This window comes from Coregonus clupeaformis, chromosome 30 (genome assembly GCF_020615455.1).
Source record: "Coregonus clupeaformis isolate EN_2021a chromosome 30, ASM2061545v1, whole genome shotgun sequence".
NCBI lineage: Eukaryota > Metazoa > Chordata > Actinopteri > Salmoniformes > Salmonidae > Coregonus > Coregonus clupeaformis.
The window spans coordinates 34,461,498-34,482,402 of record NC_059221.1 but is presented as its reverse complement, the minus strand read 5'-3'; the positions used below and the strand labels follow the sequence as shown (position 1 = coordinate 34,482,402).

Genomic DNA, 20,905 nt, shown 5'->3' with positions numbered 1-20,905 from the left:
ATCTGTGTCTCAACTGTCTCTGTCACTGTCTCAACTGTCTCTGTCTCTGTCTCAACTGTCTCTGTCTCAACTGTCTCTGTCTCTGTCTCTGTCTCTGTCTCAACTGTCTCTGTCTCAACTGTCTCTGTCTCAACTGTCTCTGTCTCAACTGTCTCTGTCTCTGTCTCTGTCTCAACTGTCTCTGTCTCAACTGTCTCTGTCACTTTCTCAACTGTCTCTGTCTCAACTGTCTCTGTCACTGTCTCAACTGTCTCTGTCTCTGTCTCAACTGTCTCTGTCTCTGTCTCTGTCTCAACTGTCTCTGTCTCAACTGTCTCTGTCACTGTCTCAACTGTCTCTGTCTCAACTGTCTCTGTCTCTGTCTCAACTGTCTCTGTCACTGTCTCAACTCTCTCTATCTGTGTCTCAACTGTCTCTGTCACTGTCTCAACTGTCTCTGTCTCTGTCTCTGTCTCAACTGTCTCTGTCTCAACTGTCTCTGTCTCAACTGTCTCTGTCTCTGTCTCAACTGTCTCTGTCTCAACTGTCTCTGTCTCAACTGTCTCTGTCACTGTCTCAACTGTCTCTGTCTCAACTGTCTCTGTCTCTGTCTCAACGGTCTCTGTCTCTGTCCCTGTCTCAACTGTCTCTGTCTCAACTGTCTCTGTCACTGTCTCAACTGTCTCTGTCTCTGTCTCAACTGTCTCTGTCTCTGTCTCTGTCTCAACTGTCTCTGTCTCAACTGTCTCTGTCACTGTCTCAACTGTCTCTGTCACTGTCTCAACTGTCTCTGTCTCAACTCTCTCTGTCTCTGTCTCAACTGTCTCTGTCTCAACTGTCTCTGTCTCAACTGTCTCTGTCTCTGTCTCAACTGTCTCTGTCTCTGTCTCAACTTTCTCTGTCTGTGTCTCAACTGTCTCTGTCTCAACTGTCTCTGTCTCTGTTTCAACTTTCTCTGTCTCTGTCTCAACTGTCTCTGTCTGGGTCTCAACTGTCTCTGTCTGTGTCTCAACTGTCTCTGTCTGTGTCTCAAATGTCTCTGTCACTGTCTCAACTGTCTCTGTCTCTGTCTCAACTGTCTCTGTCTCAACTGTCTCTGTCTGTCTCAACTGTCTCTGTCACTGTCTCAACTGTCTCTGTCTCTGTCTCAACTGTCTCTGTCTCAACTGTCTCTGTCTGTGTCTCAACTGTCTCTGTCACTGTCTCAACTGTCTCTGTCTCAACTGTCTCTGTCACTGTCTCAACTGTCTCTGTCTCTGTCTCAACTGTCTCTGTCTCAACTGTCTCTGTCACTGTCTCAACTGTCTCTGTCTGTGTCTCAACTGTCTCTGTCACTGTCTCAATTGTTTCTGTCTCTGTCTCTGTCTCAACTGTCTCTGTCTCTGTCTCAACTGTCTCTGTCTCAACTGTCTCTGTCTCAACTGTCTCTGTCTCAACTGTCTCTGTCTCTGTCTCAACTGTCTCTGTCTCTGTCTCAACTGTCTCTGTCTCTGTCTCAACTGTCTCTCTCTCAACTGTCTCTGTCTCTGTCTCAACTGTCTCTGTCTCTACTGTCTCTGTCTCAACTGTCTCTGTCACAACTGTCTCTGTTGGTGTCTCAAATGATACTCTATATTCTCCATATATTGCAGTACTTTTGACCAGACTAGAGCTGTATATTCTCAATGTATTGGACTACCTCTGACCAGACCAGAGCCCTATGTGTGTATCATTTGAGAGTTTCTTCCTGTCTCATTCTCTCTCACTGTGCCTACTGCTTTATCCCCATCACCCCTGTGGGGATGGGATGAATGAATGTGCTGATTAGGGTTGTTTCTCTATCCAATCTCCCCTTCTGCTAGTGGAGGTCCAACAGAGAGACATGATCACAAACCGATGGACATGCACTATCTATGGATTTTTCTTTAGCCTGAGAGGGCCATAGATGTTTTAGGGTATTGTGACGGACAAAGAGTTTTCCGCTGGCTCTATCCCTCTCCCATACATCATACTATGCAAACCCCTTTTCTCCCTCCAGCCCAGTCCATCCTTCCATAATGAACTGATGTGTGCTGGTGTTGTGCTCAGCAGATTGGGTATTAAATCCTGGGTATTTGTCACACCCAGTAATGTCCCATATCTCATTATTTGGATAGAGTGGCAGGAGACAAGTGCAGTTTTTAATCAAGGCGTAGGGAGGGGAGCTGGTAGCACAAGGTGATGTGATAAATATGGATGTGGGAGGGATAGAGAGCAGGAGGGGGAGAGAGAGAGGGGGAGAGAGAGGGGGAGGAATGGAAAGAGTCGGGAAGAGAGAGAGAGAGGGAGGGAGAGGGAGGGATGCGGGAGAGCGAGGCAGTGAGAGAGAGCGAGAGTGAGATAGGGGGAGGGATGGAAGGAGGAGGGAGAGAGAGAGGGAGCAGGAGGGGGAGCGAGCTCCTTAGGGTCTGTTCAGAGCAGCTCTGTAAACAAGATGTGCTGTATTCAACACTGTCACTCTCCTTCTACAGCCCCATGCAATGCTAGCATTTTTCTGTCTGTAGCCTCTCTGATAAACTGTAGTGCTTGTTCCTCTCTTGACGTCTGCGAGGATCCTGAGATTCCTCAGAGTCCCTCTGTAGGAATCCATCTCATTCTCTGAGCCATTCCGAGGGCAAGAAACTCAATTACCTCCAGCACCTTACCACTCCGCTGTGGCGTAGGCTGTATCCTCCCGATCAATCCCTGTCTCCGATGGGGAGGGGAGGACAATCGTAAGGCCGTGTCAAGGCTATTGATAGCCTGCCGAGCGGGGGCCACGAAGGGCCCAGACCAGTTCCATGTGATTTAAGTCCCATCGATTAGCGCGTCAGGGGTGCAGAGGACAACAGTAGAGACAGCGACAGAGACAGGGGAAAATGTCTTCTCCCAGCCAATGAATTCCTTAATGACCACACAATACGAGTCTGTCAACCAATAGGGATGTAAGTGTTCCGCATGCATGCTCCTTGACTGGACCATTGTTTCCAGTGCAACGGTTGGCTGGTTCTTGGGTAGACCTCTCTGGGTGAATGGCCTATGGGGGTTTGGATGATTAACCCTTTGCTTTGCTTTCTTTTCTCTTTTTTATTTTCCCATCCTCTTTTTTTCTTTTCCCATAATCTAATTACGTAATCACATAAACACACACACACACCCACACACACACACACACACACACATCCACCCACCCACCCACACCCACACACACACACACACACACACACTACACATTAACATCAAAGCTGGAAATGCATGTGTGGCCATGCCCCACAAAATAGGGCGCATCATCGAGGGGAGCCCTGCGGACCGCTGTGGGAAACTGAAGGTTGGCGACCGCATCCTGTCCGTCAACGGCTGCTCCATCACCAACAAGTCCCACTCGGACATCGTCAACCTGATCAAGGAGGCAGGGAACACCGTCTCTCTGAGGATCATTCCAGGTGACGGTAAGACTTGTGGTTTTCTGCTCTAGGCTGTTTTATAATGCAGTAAGGAGGAGACTTATTCATGGCCTAGTGGGAGGCAACGGGCACCAGCGCTCTGCACTGGCAGAAGCCCTTTGCACCAACCTGGAAAGCTACCTAGGGCTGCGAGAGGCCATGCTCCCTGCCCTGGGCTGAGTAGGAAGATGTTGTCAATTGATACTTTTCTATAGTTAGTTTTAAGTTTTCCCGTCTTATGGTTAAAGGCCAAGTGCAGTCAAAAACGTGATTTTCCTGTGTTTTATATATGTATATATGTATATATATATATATAGGTTGGAATAATACTGTGAAATTGTGAAAATTATGATAATGCCCTTTTAGTGTAAGAGCTGTTTGAAATGTCAGCCTGTTTTGGTGGGATGGAGTTTTAGTCTGCCTGGTGACATCATTAGTTAATTAGTTAATAGACCAATAAGAAAGAGAGTTCCAAACCTCTTTGCCAATAACAGCTAGTTTTCCCCTCTCCCTCTTCCACTCCCACTCCCAGACAGTCCTAGCAAAATCCTTGCTTGAGAAATTGCTGTTTGCTAAAAACTATTTTTGTTTGTTTTTGACCATTTAATTGAAAACAACCACAGTAAGGTACTTAATTGTTACCCAGAGATAATTTGATATTGAGATAAAAACAGCTGCATTGTACCTTTTAAGGTTAGAATTTGGGGAGGGCAAGTTGATCCTGTACCTAAGGTTGGCTTCGACCCAGAGCTTGTGAATATCCCTGAGAGTGAAACCATATCAGAGAAGAATATGTCAGTTAACATACAGTATGTGTGTGTTGATTGTAGTACAGTGTCTGATACACAGACTCATAATGTCATTTTGATGAACTGCAGTCTACCAGTTTGGAATTGGCTGCTACTTTGAAATGAAGAGATTAGCAAAAAAAGTGAAATGTGGTTTATATGTAATCAGTGCTTCCTGTTAGTGTTAGTGGCAGGAAATGCATACGTAATACTGGTTATGGTAGGAACAGTCTGTGACAGGAAGCTGGCTCCTTCCCCATGAGTAAGCATGTGTTGTGTTGTGCCCTGTCCCAGAATGACAATACAGCCAGCCACTAGAATGCCCTGTCATTGGCTGAGCTGAGAGATTTGCAGACCAATGAGAGTTGTGTGTGTGCTAGGTTTGCTGCTCTGCCTCTAAAGGGCCTTCTAGAGCAGGGATGGGCAACTGGCGGCGCGTAGATCATCAATTTACGAAAATTGCCCCCCAAAAATTGCTTGCGGCCCGTAAAAGGATAGGGCCGGCTCTGACTACGTGTGGATATGGATGTAGGTACTCACGAGCCACTGCGGCCCCTCATAAAGAGTTACGATTTTTGGGGTGGACCCCACCCCATCAAAGTTTTTCATCCCTGCTCTAGAGAGACTGGTAAAATGTAGCTTAATTAAGATGGGAGAGGAGGAGAACCAGTAGCACACACACACACACAAAGGAGGAGAGAATGCAAAACCACACGTTAAACAAAGCGACAACATCTACACTGAACAAAAATATAAACGCAAAATGTAAAGTGTTGGTCCCATGTTTCATGAGCTGAAATAAAAGATCCCATAAACATTTGTTTACATCCTGTTAGTGAGCATTTCTCAATTGCCATGATAATCCATCCACCTGACAGGTGTGGCATATCATGAAGCTGATTAAACAGCATGATCATTACACAGGTGCACCTTGTGCTGGGGACAATAAAAGGCCACTCTAAAATGTGCAGTTTTCTCACACAACACAATGCCACAGATGTGCAATTGGCATGATGACTGCAGGAATGTCCACGAGCTGTTGCCAGATAATTGAATGTCAATTTCTCTACAGAATGTCCGCCTCCAACGTCGTTTTAGATACTTTTTGCAGTACGTCCAACCAGCCTCACAACCGCAGACCACGTCTATGGCGTTGTGTGGGCGAGTGGTTTGCTGATGTCAACGTTGTGAACAGACTGCCCAATGGTGGCGGTGGAGTTATGGTATGGGCAGGCATAGGCTACGGACAACGAACACAATTGCATTTTAATGATGGCAGTTTGAATGCACAGAGATACCGTGACGAGATCCTGAGGCCCATTGTCATGCCATTCATCCACCTCCATCACTTCATGTTTCAGCATGATAATGCACGGCCCCATGTCGCAAGGATCTGTACACAATTCCTGGAAGCTGAAAATGTCCCAGTTCTTCCACAGCCTGCATACTCACCAGACATGTCACCCATTGAGCATGTTTGGGACCACAATCAACAGCCTGGTCAACTCTTTGTGAAGGAGATGTGTCGCGTTGCATGAGGCAAATGGTGGTCACACCAGATACTGACTGGTTTTCTGATCCACGCACCTACCTTTTTTTTAAAGGTATCTGTGTCTAACAGATGCATATCTGTATTCCCAGTCGTGAAATCGCAGTCATGTAAATCTAATTTATTTATTTCAATTGACTGATTTCCTTATGTGAACTGTAACTCAGTAAAATCTTTGAAATTGTTGCATGTTGCGTTTATACATTCAGTGTAATTATAGTCTACAATTTTATTCTAATGGCAGAACAACACTCAGAGATAGAAGCCATTCAGCCATGACCTTCCTCAGCCAGACAGTGTCATTTTGTGTGGCGACATTTGTTGTTGAATCGTTCAGGTTGTGCCCCCCCAGAGAGCTCCGTGACCGTGGGGGAAGGCAGGCAGGGCTGTCAGGGTGGCGAGGGAGAGGGGGAGAAAAGGATGAATGAGTCAGGCTGATGCTGTCGCTAACTTCAGGCAGAACCCCATTCCCTCTATAAGTAACCAATGTCTACGATGACTAATGTGGGCTGCTGTGCTGTGGCTTGTGGCATAAAACAATTAGATTTGCAAGAAAGGAAGGACAATTACCCTATTTTTACTTTTTTATGTATTTTTTTCCCCCCTTGGAATAAAATAAAAAACGGAACGACTGAGGCAGAGAGGCTTTGATGTTTGAGCTGGTGAGCAAAATGGTAGATGACAACATCATAGGCAGTCAGCGTCAGGTTGAAAAGAGCAGCCTTGAGGGGAGACTGTGTTCTCTGGAGAGCCAAACTCCTGTATGGAGATGTGTTGTCAAAGACAGCAGTCCTGACCAAGACCCAATTACAGGTCAAAACACATTGTTTGTTTAACAAAAGAGCACTTTTAGAGCATCTAACAGTGAGTGGATTCATTTTGTTTTACTCTAAGATCTTACCAGAATCCTCAATTTGTGTTTCCACAGAGTCCTCCAACGCATCTCTGTTGACCAATGCTGAGAAGATTGCCACCATCACCACAACGCACACACCCCAAACTGCCACAGAGCCTCAGTGAGTGTCTACGACGATCTTAATTATTCATAAACAGGCTTTTTGGAATAAACTTTATTAATATGATAAATTATATGAAAGATGACTTCTATATGAATATGATGTACTTTCATATCTTTGTGTTCATATGAATGATTTTATTTTCCAGGAATAACTCCAAGTTGAAACAGGCTCCTCCTCCACCTCCTCCAACACAAGCTCAGCCCTCACAGGTAAGACAAACATTTCTATTGGTCTGTTAAAATCAATCCCCAAAGCAGGGAACAGTAAATCATCTCCCTACAAGAACGCACAGTGTAGATTCAACCTGAGATTAAGATTTTCTTTCAAATCATCAAAGCAATCTAATCAATCAATTAATCATGCTATCAGCTAATCAATAAAAGAGGACTGAAGACGGACAGTACCACAGCCCAACTTTTAATGAGTGCAGTAAGCCTCTGTCCAGCCCTTGCAGTGCCCTTGCTCTGGGCTCTGTGCCTCTCTCACAGGCTGAGGCAGCATTTATTATTCATTGGTTCCAGGGTATTGTACCTCCATCGATTTTGTGTGAGTTTTTGCTGGACTTGGCTTGATTAGTCCTGCTGTTATGACTCACCTCATGACACCCCTGTTGGTCCACAAATTGTGGGCATTCGCACTTCCCCCTCCTCTATAAATATGTATTTTTCTTTCTGTCTCTCTTTCTCTCTCTCAGGATGCAGAGTTCTACTCTGTGGATCTGGAGCGGGACAGCAAAGGCTTTGGATTCAGCCTGAGAGGGGGGCGGGAGTACAACATGGACCTTTATGTGTTGAGACTGGCTGAGGATGGGGCGGCTGTCAGGAATGGCAAGATGAGGGTATGCTCCCATGAAAAAAATAATATCAACAATTGGAGTCCTGTCACTCTTGTACTTTGATTATAATATTTATGTTATAGACAGTTCATCTCTCCTGGGATCATTTGTCTGGTTGTCTCGTTAAACCTCCTCCCTTCTCTCTCTCTGCACATACAGGTGGGAGATGAGATCCTGGAGATCAACAGCGAGAGCACAAAGAACATGAAGCACGCACGCGCCATCGAGCTGATCAAGAATGGTGGCCGGAGGGCACGCCTGGTCCTCAAGAGGGGCGATGGATCTGTTCCTGAATATGGTGTGTGGCAATGTGATGTGATACATGTTCCCTCCATACTGTGACTAACACTACTGCCTCTGACTAACTAACACTGAAGGCCCGGACACTATAGTCTGCAGTGTCTTGTTGCTGTAAGCAGGATTTCTCTGAGTGAAGGAATGACTGTGTCTTCAGTGTCCTGAACCAGTGCTTTAGAATTGATTATATCATGACATCAACACAAGCTTACATTATGTCTTATAGCCTTTGATCAACAAAGGATTTTCAAAATATTTGCTGTCCCAGTGATGTGTCTAAATGACATTTAATGTTATTGCTCCTACATCAGTGATTTATTGGCCATAGTATGTCATGTTCATCCTGCTGTGGCGGCAGGTAGCATAGCAGTTAAGAGCGTTGTAACAGTAAAGTCGCTGGTTCAAATTCCGAGTGAAAAATATGTCAATGTGCCCTTGAGCAAGGCACTTAACCCTTATTGCTCCTGTAAGTCGCTATGGATAAGAGCATCTGCTAAATGACTAAAATGCTATGTAAACCAAGTCTTGTTTTTGTCCAAATACTGTATGTTCTGGCTCACAAATCTGGGAATGTTTATCTTTATCTCTGTTCTGCCGAGAAAGGTCACTGTGTGAAGGATTCCACTCAGTCGTCAATTTTCTAGGTTTTCCGTTTCTCTGCCAGCCAGAAAAACGGGAAAACTGAACCAACTACGTTTCTCTTTCTCTTGTCTTCATTGAGGATCTAAACCCTCTGATTTCTCTTTTTACTTTTTTATTTTGATTTCATTTTATTTCCTCTCTCTCTTTCCTCTCCATTTCTTTTCTCTGGGCTCTTCCTCCTCCCTCCAGCGATGATGGCTCCTCATCTCGCTGTTGGTACTATGAGAAATGACAAGATGGGAGAGCCCTGTTTCTACTTAATGGGCCAAAATCAGACCACGGTTTGTAGCCAAGTCTGTTCCAACCCACCCTCCTAACCCTTTACCCCCCACCCCTGCACCCCTGCACCCCAACATCCCTCACCCACTTAACCCATCTCCCATTTCCCTTTCCCCCCCTCTCCCCCTACCTGCACCTCCCTGGGTATGTGTTTGGTGCTGTGTGGCCTGACTCACTCCTCAACCTGTACTGTGCTTTTATGACCCATGTGAACCCATACACCCAGATTGCACTGCTTCTTCTCCGCCCACCTCTGGATGGATTCATGTAACTGCTCGCCACCCGCTGCTACCATAACAACACGTCTGTAATTGGGCAGAGTCATGGGCAGAACGCTCTCCAGTTTTTTGTTTTGTTTGTTTCAGGCTCATTTCTGAGGTTCCCATTCCCAATGATGATAATCGACTTGTTTATAATTTTGCTTTTAATAATGTCATAGGTGCTTGTTGTCATTGATAACCCAGCCCTCCACTTGCAATGTTTTGCACCTGTTGTGTTGCTGCTACCTACATGTACCAATCCATTGCTCTCGTAGAAAATATACTTAAGCAATTGTTTACTTTTATGTAATTAAGTTGAGGATCAAAGTAAGTCATTTGTGTACAAATTTGAATATTTAATATCATCCTTGAGTTTTCTTCCAGAAGTAAATGTTTTTGTCCCAATTTGCCAACATGTTCATGTTTATGGAAGTGCATGGTAGTGCATGGTTTCCATAAAAATGGCTGTATTGACTCAATACAGATATATAATCACCCACATGAAAATGGATATGGAACCTTATGTTTGAGAGAATTGTCTGAGCTACCAAGGCTACATTATTTAGCTAGTTTAAACTCCATCCAGTCTGAGAATGTCTCTCATGTTCTGTATTTCTTCTCCCCCAGACACCAGCCATGACGGGCACTCTCCCACACCCGGGGCACAAAACTCTCCGGAAGTGAGAACCCTGCCACCAAACAGCCGATATTACACTTCATCGGAGTCCAGTTATCCACCAGACCTTCACAAACCATCACGCCATGAGGACACTGCGCAGGGCCGAGACAGGGACAGGATGGAGCACTCGGGCCGGCACTTTAACCCCCACCACCATCACACCTGGAAAAACAACCACAGCCACACCACCTCCAGACAACACTCCCCGGACAACAGCACCAGCGGCGGCAACAACAAGAAGAGCCTGGGCCGCAAAGTCAAGAAGTCGGAGTCGGAGAGCGGCATCTCAAAACTCTTAAAGACTCTGCGCAAGGACAGCTCTGGGAAGAAGGCTGCAGCTGCAGCAGCGGAGAAAGAACGAGAGCGAGGGCTCTCTGCTAGTAGCAGTACTCTGGACCAGAGGTACAGTCGACCGCGCCGCGGCTCCCTCGACCGCTCGCCCACCCGTAAACGCAACGCTTCCCCTGACCGACGGCGGGCCAAGTCCATGGACCGCAGGGCAGAGCGAGCACACAGGGACCGCACACCTGAGAGGGAGTACGACGACGGAGGGTTTCTCAGTCATGCAGCCACTCCTGAACGACCACTCTATGACCGTAGGCTCCTGAGGGAACCACAGACCTCTGGCAGAGCCTACATGGAGGCCACCACCCCAGAACGCCCCAACAACGGGGCCTCCTCCCTGTCGCTCTCCAGGGGCCGCATGACTGACATGAAGGCCACCACCCCAGAACGGCCAAATAACGGGGCCTCCTCCCAGTCTCTCTCCAGGGGCCGCACGCCCGACAGAGGCAGCCTGAAGAATGGCATCCTCCTGAGGGACTCGTCGGCCGAAAGGAGAGATGAGAGCTACAGGATTAACGGAACACCAGAGAGACGCTACAGGTCAGAGAGAGACTCATCTCCAGACAGCAGCTCCAGCAGGGAGGAGCTGAACTATGCAGCGCCGCCTGCTCCTAGACTGAAGGATTACTACAGCACACTGAAGAACAACGCCTCCGCTCACCACCAAGCCGGCCACAACATTGCAGAACACAGCAACAAGGCAGGACAACACCACAACAACGCAGCAGCAGGACACAACAATGCAGTAGGCCGTGCCCCGAACCAGTTCCCAGAGCCTAAGAGAAGGTTTTACAAAGAGAGCCCCAAGGACCTCAGCATCTGAGTGGACAGAGCCTGGCCCCCCTGGCCTCTCAGCCCTCGAACTGTGGAGACCACAGTACATACACTGGACTTAGACTTCTGTGGAGATTGACTCGTGATTTATCTGATCGCCTGATTGATTGATTTGACTACTTGTGATCCCAGACAGAGATTCATACCACAGCAGGAGTACAATCTATTTTTTTTTCTTACTGAATGTTTTGTTTCTGTTCTCGTTATTTTGAGCATAACTGAGGTTGTTAATACTGTAGTGAAGGTATGTGTATGTGCCTATCAAATTACAAATGGTGATTTAGCTTTTTTATAGGCATCTCTGACTTCACGTGTTCCCTCTGAGGTTTCAAACATGCTCCTTACTGTGGTAACAGGTACTTCATGATGGGCTTGTTTTAATATGTTTTTAGATGTCGTTTTCCACCCCAGAATTGCTTTATAAAGCAAACTATAGCACAAGATGTTGGTAGTACAGACATTTTATGGACGACTGCAGTGTACATACCTTAGTGAATATCATACAGAACGAAGGCAAACCAACATTTTAGAACCAATGGTCATTTTAGAATGAAGTAATATATTTCAAATAATACTTTTTGCATTTGACTTGCTATTTATTTTCAATTGGTACACACCATGAGGAAGCTCGGTAAAAGCTTAAAGGACCAAGGTATACACCCCATAACCTGAAAATAATACAAATTTTTACCCCTGCTGGAGTTGCTGTAGAACTGTTATTTTTTTGTTCTAAATTGGTATGGCAGGCCCCTTTCTACCAAGCCCACAAACCCCCCACAATCCGAGAGGGGAAATCAGACCACCTATTGAGAAAAACACCAGGTATTGTTGATATTCCTCTCACAGAGCAGACAAGTCTAAAAACCCACCAGGATCTGAGGCTGTTTTGGGCTTCTGTTTTTCAATGTGTCTAGTAATGATGCGCCAAGTAGGAAAACTAAAGTTTCCTCTTCTCTCAGTAAAAGGTGTCTGAGTAGACTGCCTGTGGTGGAAATAAAATTGAACAAAGTTTTGTATTCCTGTTCAGAGGACAGTAGAAGCAACACGTTACCTGACTGGAGCCTGTAACATAAAGCCTACTTCACAGTTATACGCAGCATGGAGAGGTTGACAGAGAGGTCAAGTGGTTTTAAAGTAACCACAGTCCTATAATGCATTTATCCTACAAATGTAGGATGCTTATTTGATCACCCTGTTGCAGGAGAATTTTCCCTTGTGAAAAATATAGCAACCACTACAAAAATGTCCATTATTTTCCTGCTGTAGGAGACTGGCTCAAATTAAGATCCTACATCTGTAGATCCATATGTGGATGTGAGGACAGCTAATCCACTACATCTGATCAGTTTGAAGATCCAATAGAAAACCTGATCAACGGCCCATTGATCCCATACAGGTGATATGGGAGTATTTCTAAAGTTCCTCTCTTCCTCTCCCTGCCCAAGGAAATGAGGTGTTGATGTAATAATGTAAGGGAAGTTGTTGTGATGATAACGGATGGAAAGTTCCGGTACAGGAGTGGGCCTATCTGCCATGCTGAGCCATGCTGTCACACCACTGGAGTCTGACTGCTTTAACCGTGTGGTTTTCTGTGTATTCTCTGTTTTATGTTTCACAAAACGACTAAAAAGATATAGGAAAAACCACAACAAATGCATTGTTTTATCACTGTTGTTGCCATGGTACTGTAAAAAAGAAATACGAAAAAGAAAAAAGAAGAAGAAAACATTTAAAGAAGAAGTTAACTTGCCGGCCACCACCTGTACAGAATTTCACTATGTAACTAATAGGAACCCGTTGAGGAATAAAATGTTGCCTTTTTCTTGTACAAAAGAGAAATTTATGGGAAACCTCTGCAGTGAGGAATGTGATATTGTGTTTATATTTCTGAAATGGACCTGACGATTCATGAGAAATATGTTAATGTTCTCTGAATCAGGTATGTAAAGACATTCTAAAAATTGATGACTGTATTTGGTCAATCAGAAGCTGTTTGTTGGTTTGAATATCTCTCGATGGTTAGCCTGCCTTTTTATTATAAAGCACTTGTATGCAGTCTGTGTTCTTTAAGCATTATTGCAATGTGCTCCAGACATAATGCTATCTCTGTGTTGATAAAAGCATTACATGTATATGGTCCAATCTTTTTTTATAAAACACTATGCATATATAAATACTACATTGTTCATAGCTTTATTTGACCCATGAAGCTATACATAACATTAGTCTAAGTACAAGTAGATGTGGACTTATCCAGTAAAGCTTCTTTCCTTGAGATCGATCACAATGTATACAGTATGTAGCTATCAAAAAGAAGTCTGTGAATGCTATTTTTATTATCAAATAAAGTTTTCCATACAAATTCAAAATAATTTTTCTCCACAGTGGCTTGCAATTATATTCTCAGGAGATTCCTATTGACATGATTGACATTGTAGAGTCCCTTTGGAGTGCAACAGCCACAAGTACAGGAGTGCAGCGTTCTCAGATTAATTTATTATTCACTAAGGTACCTCAGTCTATGTAAGCACACTGCTTTAGTAACCGGATATCTGCAAAGAAAATGTAAATGTCTAGCTTCCTTGCTTTCAATAGGGTCTATTTGACATTTCAGATTTGTCTGACTAGCAAAGGTTTTAGTAAATAAACAAGGAATATTTAACTGTATATCCATTCACATAAATATCTCCCTATTTACCGCTGACAGAATAATTTGGTATATACTGTACATCACGGAAGTGAAATTATTCTACTTGTTAATGGGCAATATGCTGGGATGGTGACAAAATCGACAACATCAGTAAACTACCTAATACAGTAGCACATACTATATGGATACACACAGCTGTTAACAAGCAACCCTGAGGCAGGCTTTCAGCTATGCTACAGTATATTCTCTTGTTGGTTTTGTAACACACACAATATGCTTTTTTCCATCTCAAGTATGCAAAGAGCAACAGCTTTTACTTTCAACTCGAGAGGGGTCTTCTCATCATACAGGCCATATCAGTACCCTAGCCTACACTGCGGAAAAATTAGGCTGAAGCTGTGATGATGGCACAACAGTCCACTCCTTATGCTGTCTGTTTATTCCCTATATAGAGCCCTATTTGTCTCTGGTAAAAAGTTTAGAGAATAAATAAGGTGTCATTAGATTTCCACTCAGACAATAACAGGGTTATTAGTTAGTACAGTGGGGAAAAAAAGTATTTAGTCAGCCACCAATTGTGCAAGTGTTCCCACTTAAAAAGATGAGAGAGGCCTGTAATTTTCGTCATAGGTACACGTCAACTATGACAGACAAAATGAGGAAAACAAATCCAGGAAATCACATTGTAGGATTTTTTATGAATTTATTTGCAAATTATGGTGGAAAATAAGTATTTGGTCAATAACAAAAGTTTCTCAATACTTTGTTATATACCCTTTGTTGGCAATGACACAGGTCAAACGTTTTCTGTAAGTCTTCACAAGGTTTTCACACACTGTTGCTGGTATTTTGGCCCATTCCTCCATGCAGATCTCCTCTAGAGCAGTGATGTTTTGGGGCTGTCGCTGGGCAACACAGACTTTCAACTCCCTCCAAAGATGTTCTATGGGGTTGAGACCTGGAGACTGGCTAGGCCACTCCAGGACCTTGAAATGCTTCTTACGAAGCCACTCCTTCGTTGCCCGGGCGGTGTGTTTGGGATCATTGTCATGCTGAAAGACCCAGCCACGTTTCATCTTCAATGCCCTTGCTGATGGAAGGAGGTTTTCACTCAAAATCTCACGATACATGGCCCCATTCATTCTTTCCTTTACACGGATCAGTCGTCCTGGTCCCTTTGCAGAAAAACAGCCCCAAAGCATGATGTTTCCACCCCCATGCATCACAGTAGGTATGGTGTTCTTTGGATGCAACTCAGCATTCTTTGTCCTCCAAACATGACGAGTTGAGTTTTTACCAAAAAGTTATATTTTGGTTTCATCTGACCATATGACATTCTCCCAATCCTCTTCTGGATCATCCAAATGCACTCTAGCAAACTTCAGACGGGCCTGGACATGTACTGGCTTAAGCAGGGGGACACGTCTCGCACAGCAGGATTTGAGTCCCTGGTGGCGTAGTGTGTTACTGATGGTAGGCTTTGTTATTTTGGTCCCAGCTCTCTGCAGGTCATTCACTAGGTCCCCCCGTGTGGTTCTGGGATTTTTGCTCACCATTCTTGTGATCATTTTGACCCCACGGGGTGAGATCTTGCGTGGAGCCCCAGATCGAGGGAGATTATCAGTGGTCTTGTATGTCTTCCATTTCCTAATAATTGCTCCCACAGTTGGTTTCTTCAAACCAAGCTGCTTACCTATTGCAGATGCAGTCTTCCCAGCCTGGTGCAGGTCTACAATTTTGTTTCTGGTGTCCTTTGACAGCTCTTTGGTCTTGGCCATAGTGGAGTTTGGAGTGTGACTGTTTGAGGTTGTGGACAGGTGTCTTTTATACTGATAACAAATTCAAACAGGTGCCATTAATACAGGTAACGAGTGGAGGACAGAGGAGCCTCTTAAAGAAGAAGTTACAGGTCTGTGAGAGCCAGAAATCTTGCTTGTTTGTAGGTGACCAAATACTTATTTTCCACCATAATTTGCAAATAAATTCATTAAAAATCCTACAATGTGATTTTCTGAAATTTTTTTCTCAATTTGTCTGTCATAGTTGACGTGTACCTATGATGAAAATTACAGGCCTCTCTCATCTTTTTAAGTTGGAGAACTTGCACAATTGGTGGCTGACTAAATACATTTTTTCCCCACTGTATGTAAATAAACTTTGAGAAGAGTATTCCTCCATAGTGATCCATACCATAGAACACCTTCAGGATGTGTGGGAGCACGCACAGCACTGAGTCTAAATGACTTCCAGCTTTAACTTCTGAATTATGGATGTGTTATCTCTTCCATCTAGATGTCGGGAAAAAGTGTGTTGGATGTGAATTAAAGAGTTCTTTGCACTCACCAAGCGATGCTTCTCCAAGCCACTGCAACCTTCGTTACCTTCCCAGGGAGGTATTGATGTTGTAGGCATCCCTATTCCATGTGACGATGACATAATTTACAACAACCTCAGAGGAGATGGGTGCTAGCAAGTTGACCTTGATAGGCAGTTGTCATGGAAACCCAAAAAAGTGCCGTGGTAACAGAAGCTAAGATGACAGCCTCTCTTCTGAGGCAGAAACACCCCCTTCAGAGGCAGTAAAAAATAAAACTAATGAGTCAGCAGAATATTGATGAGATTCATTCGTTAGTGTGTAAATGTCAAGAGAATTTCTGAATTGATGAAAGCAAGACTTCCATACAGGTTCAATTGGAAATCATGAAGGGTAATGCTCCCACTCCTCCCTGCCTGTCTTCACCCCAGCCCCTAATCTGGTCTGCGGCCAGTGATTGATTTGTTGTTGTTTCCCTCAGCCTGTCTCTGCTGGAGCTGGATTGGAGCAGATCGCTTGGCGAGCGAGCGTATCTGTATTCAGCCAGAGATCCGATGGTATGAGGGTTGCTATAGCTACGCAATGAAGGTCATTATAAGAGAGTTCTCGAGGTGTTTGTTTTGTTCCAGCCTGACAGATATTTCTGCACAACCGAGCACTGAGGAGGAGAAATCTCATGTCACTCCATGAGTTTCTATCATTTATCACATAGACATGCAGGCACAGCTTATACCACAGTATTTACACAGAGGGAAAAAGGCATGGATAACTCATATTTCATCACTGATGAAACTGATTCAGTATCTGCAAGCCCCAGTAAATCTAGAGCATACTATACCTGATGCTATACTTTACCACTCAAGGGTAATAATACGCAACCTGTCATCTTTTTCATGTTCTATTGTGATCCAAAGTGTGTGTGTGTGTGTGTGTGTGTGTGTGTGTGTGTGTGTGTGTGTGTGTGTGTGTGTGTGTGTGTGTGTGTGTGTGTGTGTGTGTGTGTGTGTGTGTGTGTGTGTGTGTGTGTGTGTGTGTGTGTGTGTGTGTGTGTGTGTGTGTGTGTGTGTGTGTGTGTGTGTGGGTGGGTGGGTGTAAGATAGCCCCTGTGTTCCATTTAACATCAGGAACACAAAGAGCTCTTGATAAGATTGACTGCAGTTGATCCAATTAGGTATTTCACCTCCTCAACCTTGTGTGTGATTACTGTAAATCAGAAGCTATAGTCATGTCTGCATCTTCATGTATGTACTGAGTCATACATAGCTATGCTTATTCATGTAATAATCCCTTATAAGTAGCATTACATTCTCAGTACAAGGTGACCTGTGATTGACCTTAGATCACTGTTCCGTCTTAACACCTTTATCAAAGCTATGAGAACACTTGACCGTACCAGACCTTGGTTCAAATACGTATTTGAATATTTGTAATTTAAAAACTTTTTTTCTGTGTACTTGAGTATTTTCAATACTCAGCCCAAAACAAGTACTTTTATTTGATTCTTTTAATGGTTATTTGTAAAAATAAATAAAAAATCGTTGGTCATATTGTATTTGCAAGTATTTTCAAATACTTATTTAAAATACTATTTTCAAATACCTGGGTTAAAAGCATGGGAGTGTATTTGAGTCAGTGTATTTGAGTATTTTAAAATACTTTCCAAGTATATTTAAAAATATATTCCAACATTCAACTACTTGTTTTTTCAAATAAAGGTTATTAATTCAAAAAGTAATTGAAATACCTGAAATAGTTTTTGAACCCAGGTCTTGACTATAGACAACATATGTTGAATTATTTTATATTTCATGTGTTGCATTCAAGAGGCCTTTGTGCTGGTTGCAAAACTTGCGTTAGTATCCATTGAAACATAGTGCATTCTGAATAGGTGATTCACATTGACTTACTTGATTAAATACACTACTTTGGTACCAACCTTTTCACCTTGATAGTAAGTAAAACATGAACAGTAGTTGTCTTTTGCAAAGTGCGATTTATTACGTTGCCTTGATTACATGTCTCTACATTCACAAATAAGCCAGTAACATATAGAATCCAACTGTAAAAGATTTAAGATATTTTCCTTTCCTGTCTCCAGAAAGACAAAACATCTTGCACATCGACAGGGGTGGAATTGGGAGGGAACGAGTGGGAACAGAGTTCCCAAAGTGAAATCATTTGGACATGTAAAAAAACAGAATCTGAACATTTTACATTGGTTAGTTCCCAGAGTGATTATTTTCCAATTCCATCCCTGCAAATTGTTACGTTAGACTCTCTTTACATATACATAAACAACTTTGTTGTGGGCTGCCCATCTGCAACTGTCTTTAGGTTGAACCAACTGGTTTGTAAAAATTCAAGAGTTATTTCTGTAGACGTGAGCCTTTGTCATTTCCGGGAGCAGAAGTCTTCTTCGTGGATGCTGGATCGCAGGGGCCATGGTGGGGCCCCATTTATGCAGGAGCCACAGAGCTGGAGGACACGGAGGAGGCCTCGGTCTTGGAGGCAGTGGTGGAGGCTCCCTCCTCCTCCTCGAAGGGGTTCTTACCGCAGCACAGGGTGGTGATCATGCAGTGGCGGAACTGCTTGTTCATCAACACGTAGATGAGGGGGTTGTACAGGGCCGAGCTCTTGGCAAAAAATGCCGGAATTGTCATGAAGATGGGGCCGAACTCTGATCCCTGGTTGCTGAAGATATACCAGGCCACGCTGGCGTAGGGCACCCAGGACACAAGGTAGGAGACAACCATCATGACGACCATGCGGGTCACTTCCCTCTCAGCCCTCTGGGTAGTCTCAGACTCCTGCTGGGCAGCGGCAGCTGCCTTGACAGCGCAGAGCAGGTTGCCGTAGCAGAAGGAGATGATAAACAGGGGAATCAGAAAGTGGACGATGAACATGTAGATGACAAAGGACTCATTGTTGTACCCAGGTGCGCGTGTGTAGTAGTCAATTCCACATGAGCACTGCATGCCCTCGGGGATGTAGCGAGACCAGCCAAACAGAGGGGGCATGGAGCAAGCAGAAGCCATGACCCAGGTAAAGGCCACGCCCATGATGGCATGGGTCTCACTGAAGCGGAAGTTGCTGATAGGCTTGCAGACGACCAACCACCTCTCGATAGCCAGGACAACCAGGGACCACAGGCCGATCTCACCACCATGGGTAGCAAAGAATCCCTCAATGTTGCAGCCCGTTCTTCCGAAGACGAAGTAGCCATGCATGGAGGTGTACATCGTAGTGGTGAAGCCGCCAATTACCATGAAGAGATCGGCCACAGCCAGGTTGAGCAGGATGTAGTTCAGGGCGGTCCTCAGCTTTTTGTGCTCGATGGTGACGTAGAGCGTGAGGAAGTTGATGGGGAAGCCGGTGAGGATGAGGAAGAACATGTAGGCAGCCATGAGTGAGTATGCCGCCGGGCTGACAAGGTAGTACTGGGGGTATTCATAGGGGTTCCTAACAATGCCAGTAGCATTGGACATAGGGACGTAGAAATCTGGTCCCTCTGTGCCGTTCATGGTTGCGGTCTTGCGGTGGCGTTCAGCCCTTCTTCAGATGGTGTTGTTTGGTCCGGCTGTACAGAAAGAGAGATGGAAAGGGAACCTTTCTACAAATGCACCCAGGAGGTCAGGCTCCTGATTTTATAGGCACATCTTAAGGTGTTAGATGAACACTTTCCAAATCAGTCAGCACAATGTGATTTAGGCCACTGTTAATATATAATCCAGCCACCACTGCAAACATAACTGGGCACTCATCAAGTTATTAAGGTTACACCTGCTCATACCTCTCAGGAGACTATCTGATGATGGCTTAATCTGAAATGCTGCATTGGCTGTTATACACCTAGGCCTCATCCATATACCCAGAACTGAGTTAGGCATTTGCATAAAACTTTTTAGCATTTTGTTAAATTTACAGTCTGTCTTTTGAAGATATATTTCAATATATTCTAGATACATGTTTGAAGCTTCATACTCTGAGCATACAAGAGTGAAGAGACGGAGTGCTGTAGGAGAACAGATGGTTTATTATAAGTGGCAATAAAGAAACACTTTACGTGGTGGTAATTCATAGGCACAAAGGAGAATAACTGCACCACCAGGAAATACTATATGGTGATTGAAATATGTTTTTATAGATAACAGTCTCAGACGTGTAAACTTCCTCTCATTCTTAACACGACATGATTGAACATGAAATTAATATATGTATTTATATATGTACAGCAGTATTTATATTGGATTTTTATCAAAATAATATAAAATATTATTTTAATAAAACATTAAGTGTAGCAACATAAAGAAAGTTACATGTAATTCATTTACTTGTGCTTATGTTGAGGTATTATAGTTTTTAAGACTTCAAGCCTTCTATCTAAGAAATCCATAATTGTCAATTTTCCACTCGGCTGCCCCGTGTGTGTGTGTGTGTGTGTGTGTGTGTGTGTGTGTGTGTGTGTGTGTGTGTGTGTGTGTGTGTGTGTGTGTGTGTGTGTGTGTGTGTGTGTGTGTGTGTGTGTGTCTGTCTGTCTGTCTGTCTGTCTGTCTGTCTGTCTGTCTGTCTGTCTGTCTGCCTGCCTGCCTGCCTGCCTGCCTGCCTGCCTGCCTGCCTGCCTGCCTGCCTGCCTGCCTGCCTGCCTGTCTGTCTGTCTGTCTGTGTGCGCACGTTTGTGTGCATGTGTGGGTGTGTGCTTGTGTGTGTACAGTATGTGTGGGAGAGAGGATAACTCATGCGTTTCAATGTCATTTCCTCCCAAACATCATATTCCTTCATCATACAAACATGTAAATTAAAATAAAATGCACATTTCTTCCTGTTTTAAAACCTTAAAAGTTTATTTCAGGAGATGTTACATTGTGCATATCTTATGTTCTAATTTAGCCTAAATCAATCATAACGATCATGTGAGATGTAGTCTTCTGCAGTAATGCTGTTTGTGTATTCTTTGATTATCAATTTAAAACTAAACAAACTTGGGGAAATGAGGGG

General features: G+C 44.1%; 2 protein-coding genes across 11 annotated transcripts in view; one reads left to right on the top strand and one right to left on the bottom strand.

The window, feature by feature from the left end:
- The window catches only part of LOC121545359 (membrane-associated guanylate kinase, WW and PDZ domain-containing protein 1), a 182,922-nt gene extending 169,595 nt beyond the window's left edge, over positions 1-13,327 (top strand). For 6 of the 10 annotated variants that reach the window (XM_041855811.2, XM_041855810.2, XM_041855809.2 and 3 more), the window contains exons 18-23: positions 3,222-3,425; positions 6,685-6,772; positions 6,921-6,984; positions 7,470-7,613; positions 7,770-7,908; positions 9,716-13,326. In XM_041855811.2, coding sequence (XP_041711745.2) covers positions 3,222-3,425; positions 6,685-6,772; positions 6,921-6,984; positions 7,470-7,613; positions 7,770-7,908; positions 9,716-10,935 — 1,859 coding nt within the window. In that variant the 3' untranslated portion in view covers positions 10,936-13,326. Of the gene's footprint in view, positions 1-3,221; positions 3,426-6,684; positions 6,773-6,920; positions 6,985-7,469; positions 7,614-7,769; positions 7,909-8,738; positions 8,831-9,715 lie in introns of all 10 variants that reach the window. The other 4 variants (XM_041855813.2, XM_041855812.2, XM_041855806.2 and 1 more) reach the window with 3 other exon arrangements.
- A 4,556-nt stretch (positions 13,328-17,883) lies between these two features.
- On the bottom strand, positions 17,884-19,533 carry LOC121545362 (rhodopsin). Its single transcript, XM_041855814.1, has one exon. The coding sequence runs from the start codon at positions 19,429-19,431 to the stop codon at positions 18,367-18,369; it is 1,065 nt and encodes a 354-aa protein (XP_041711748.1). The 5' UTR covers positions 19,432-19,533; the 3' UTR covers positions 17,884-18,366.
- Positions 19,534-20,905: the final 1,372 nt, after the last annotated feature.

Coding starts and splice junctions, on each gene's coding strand:
- LOC121545362 (XM_041855814.1), bottom strand. CDS start 19,431: ATGAACGGCACAGAGGGACCAGATTTCTACGTCCCTATGTCCAATGCT.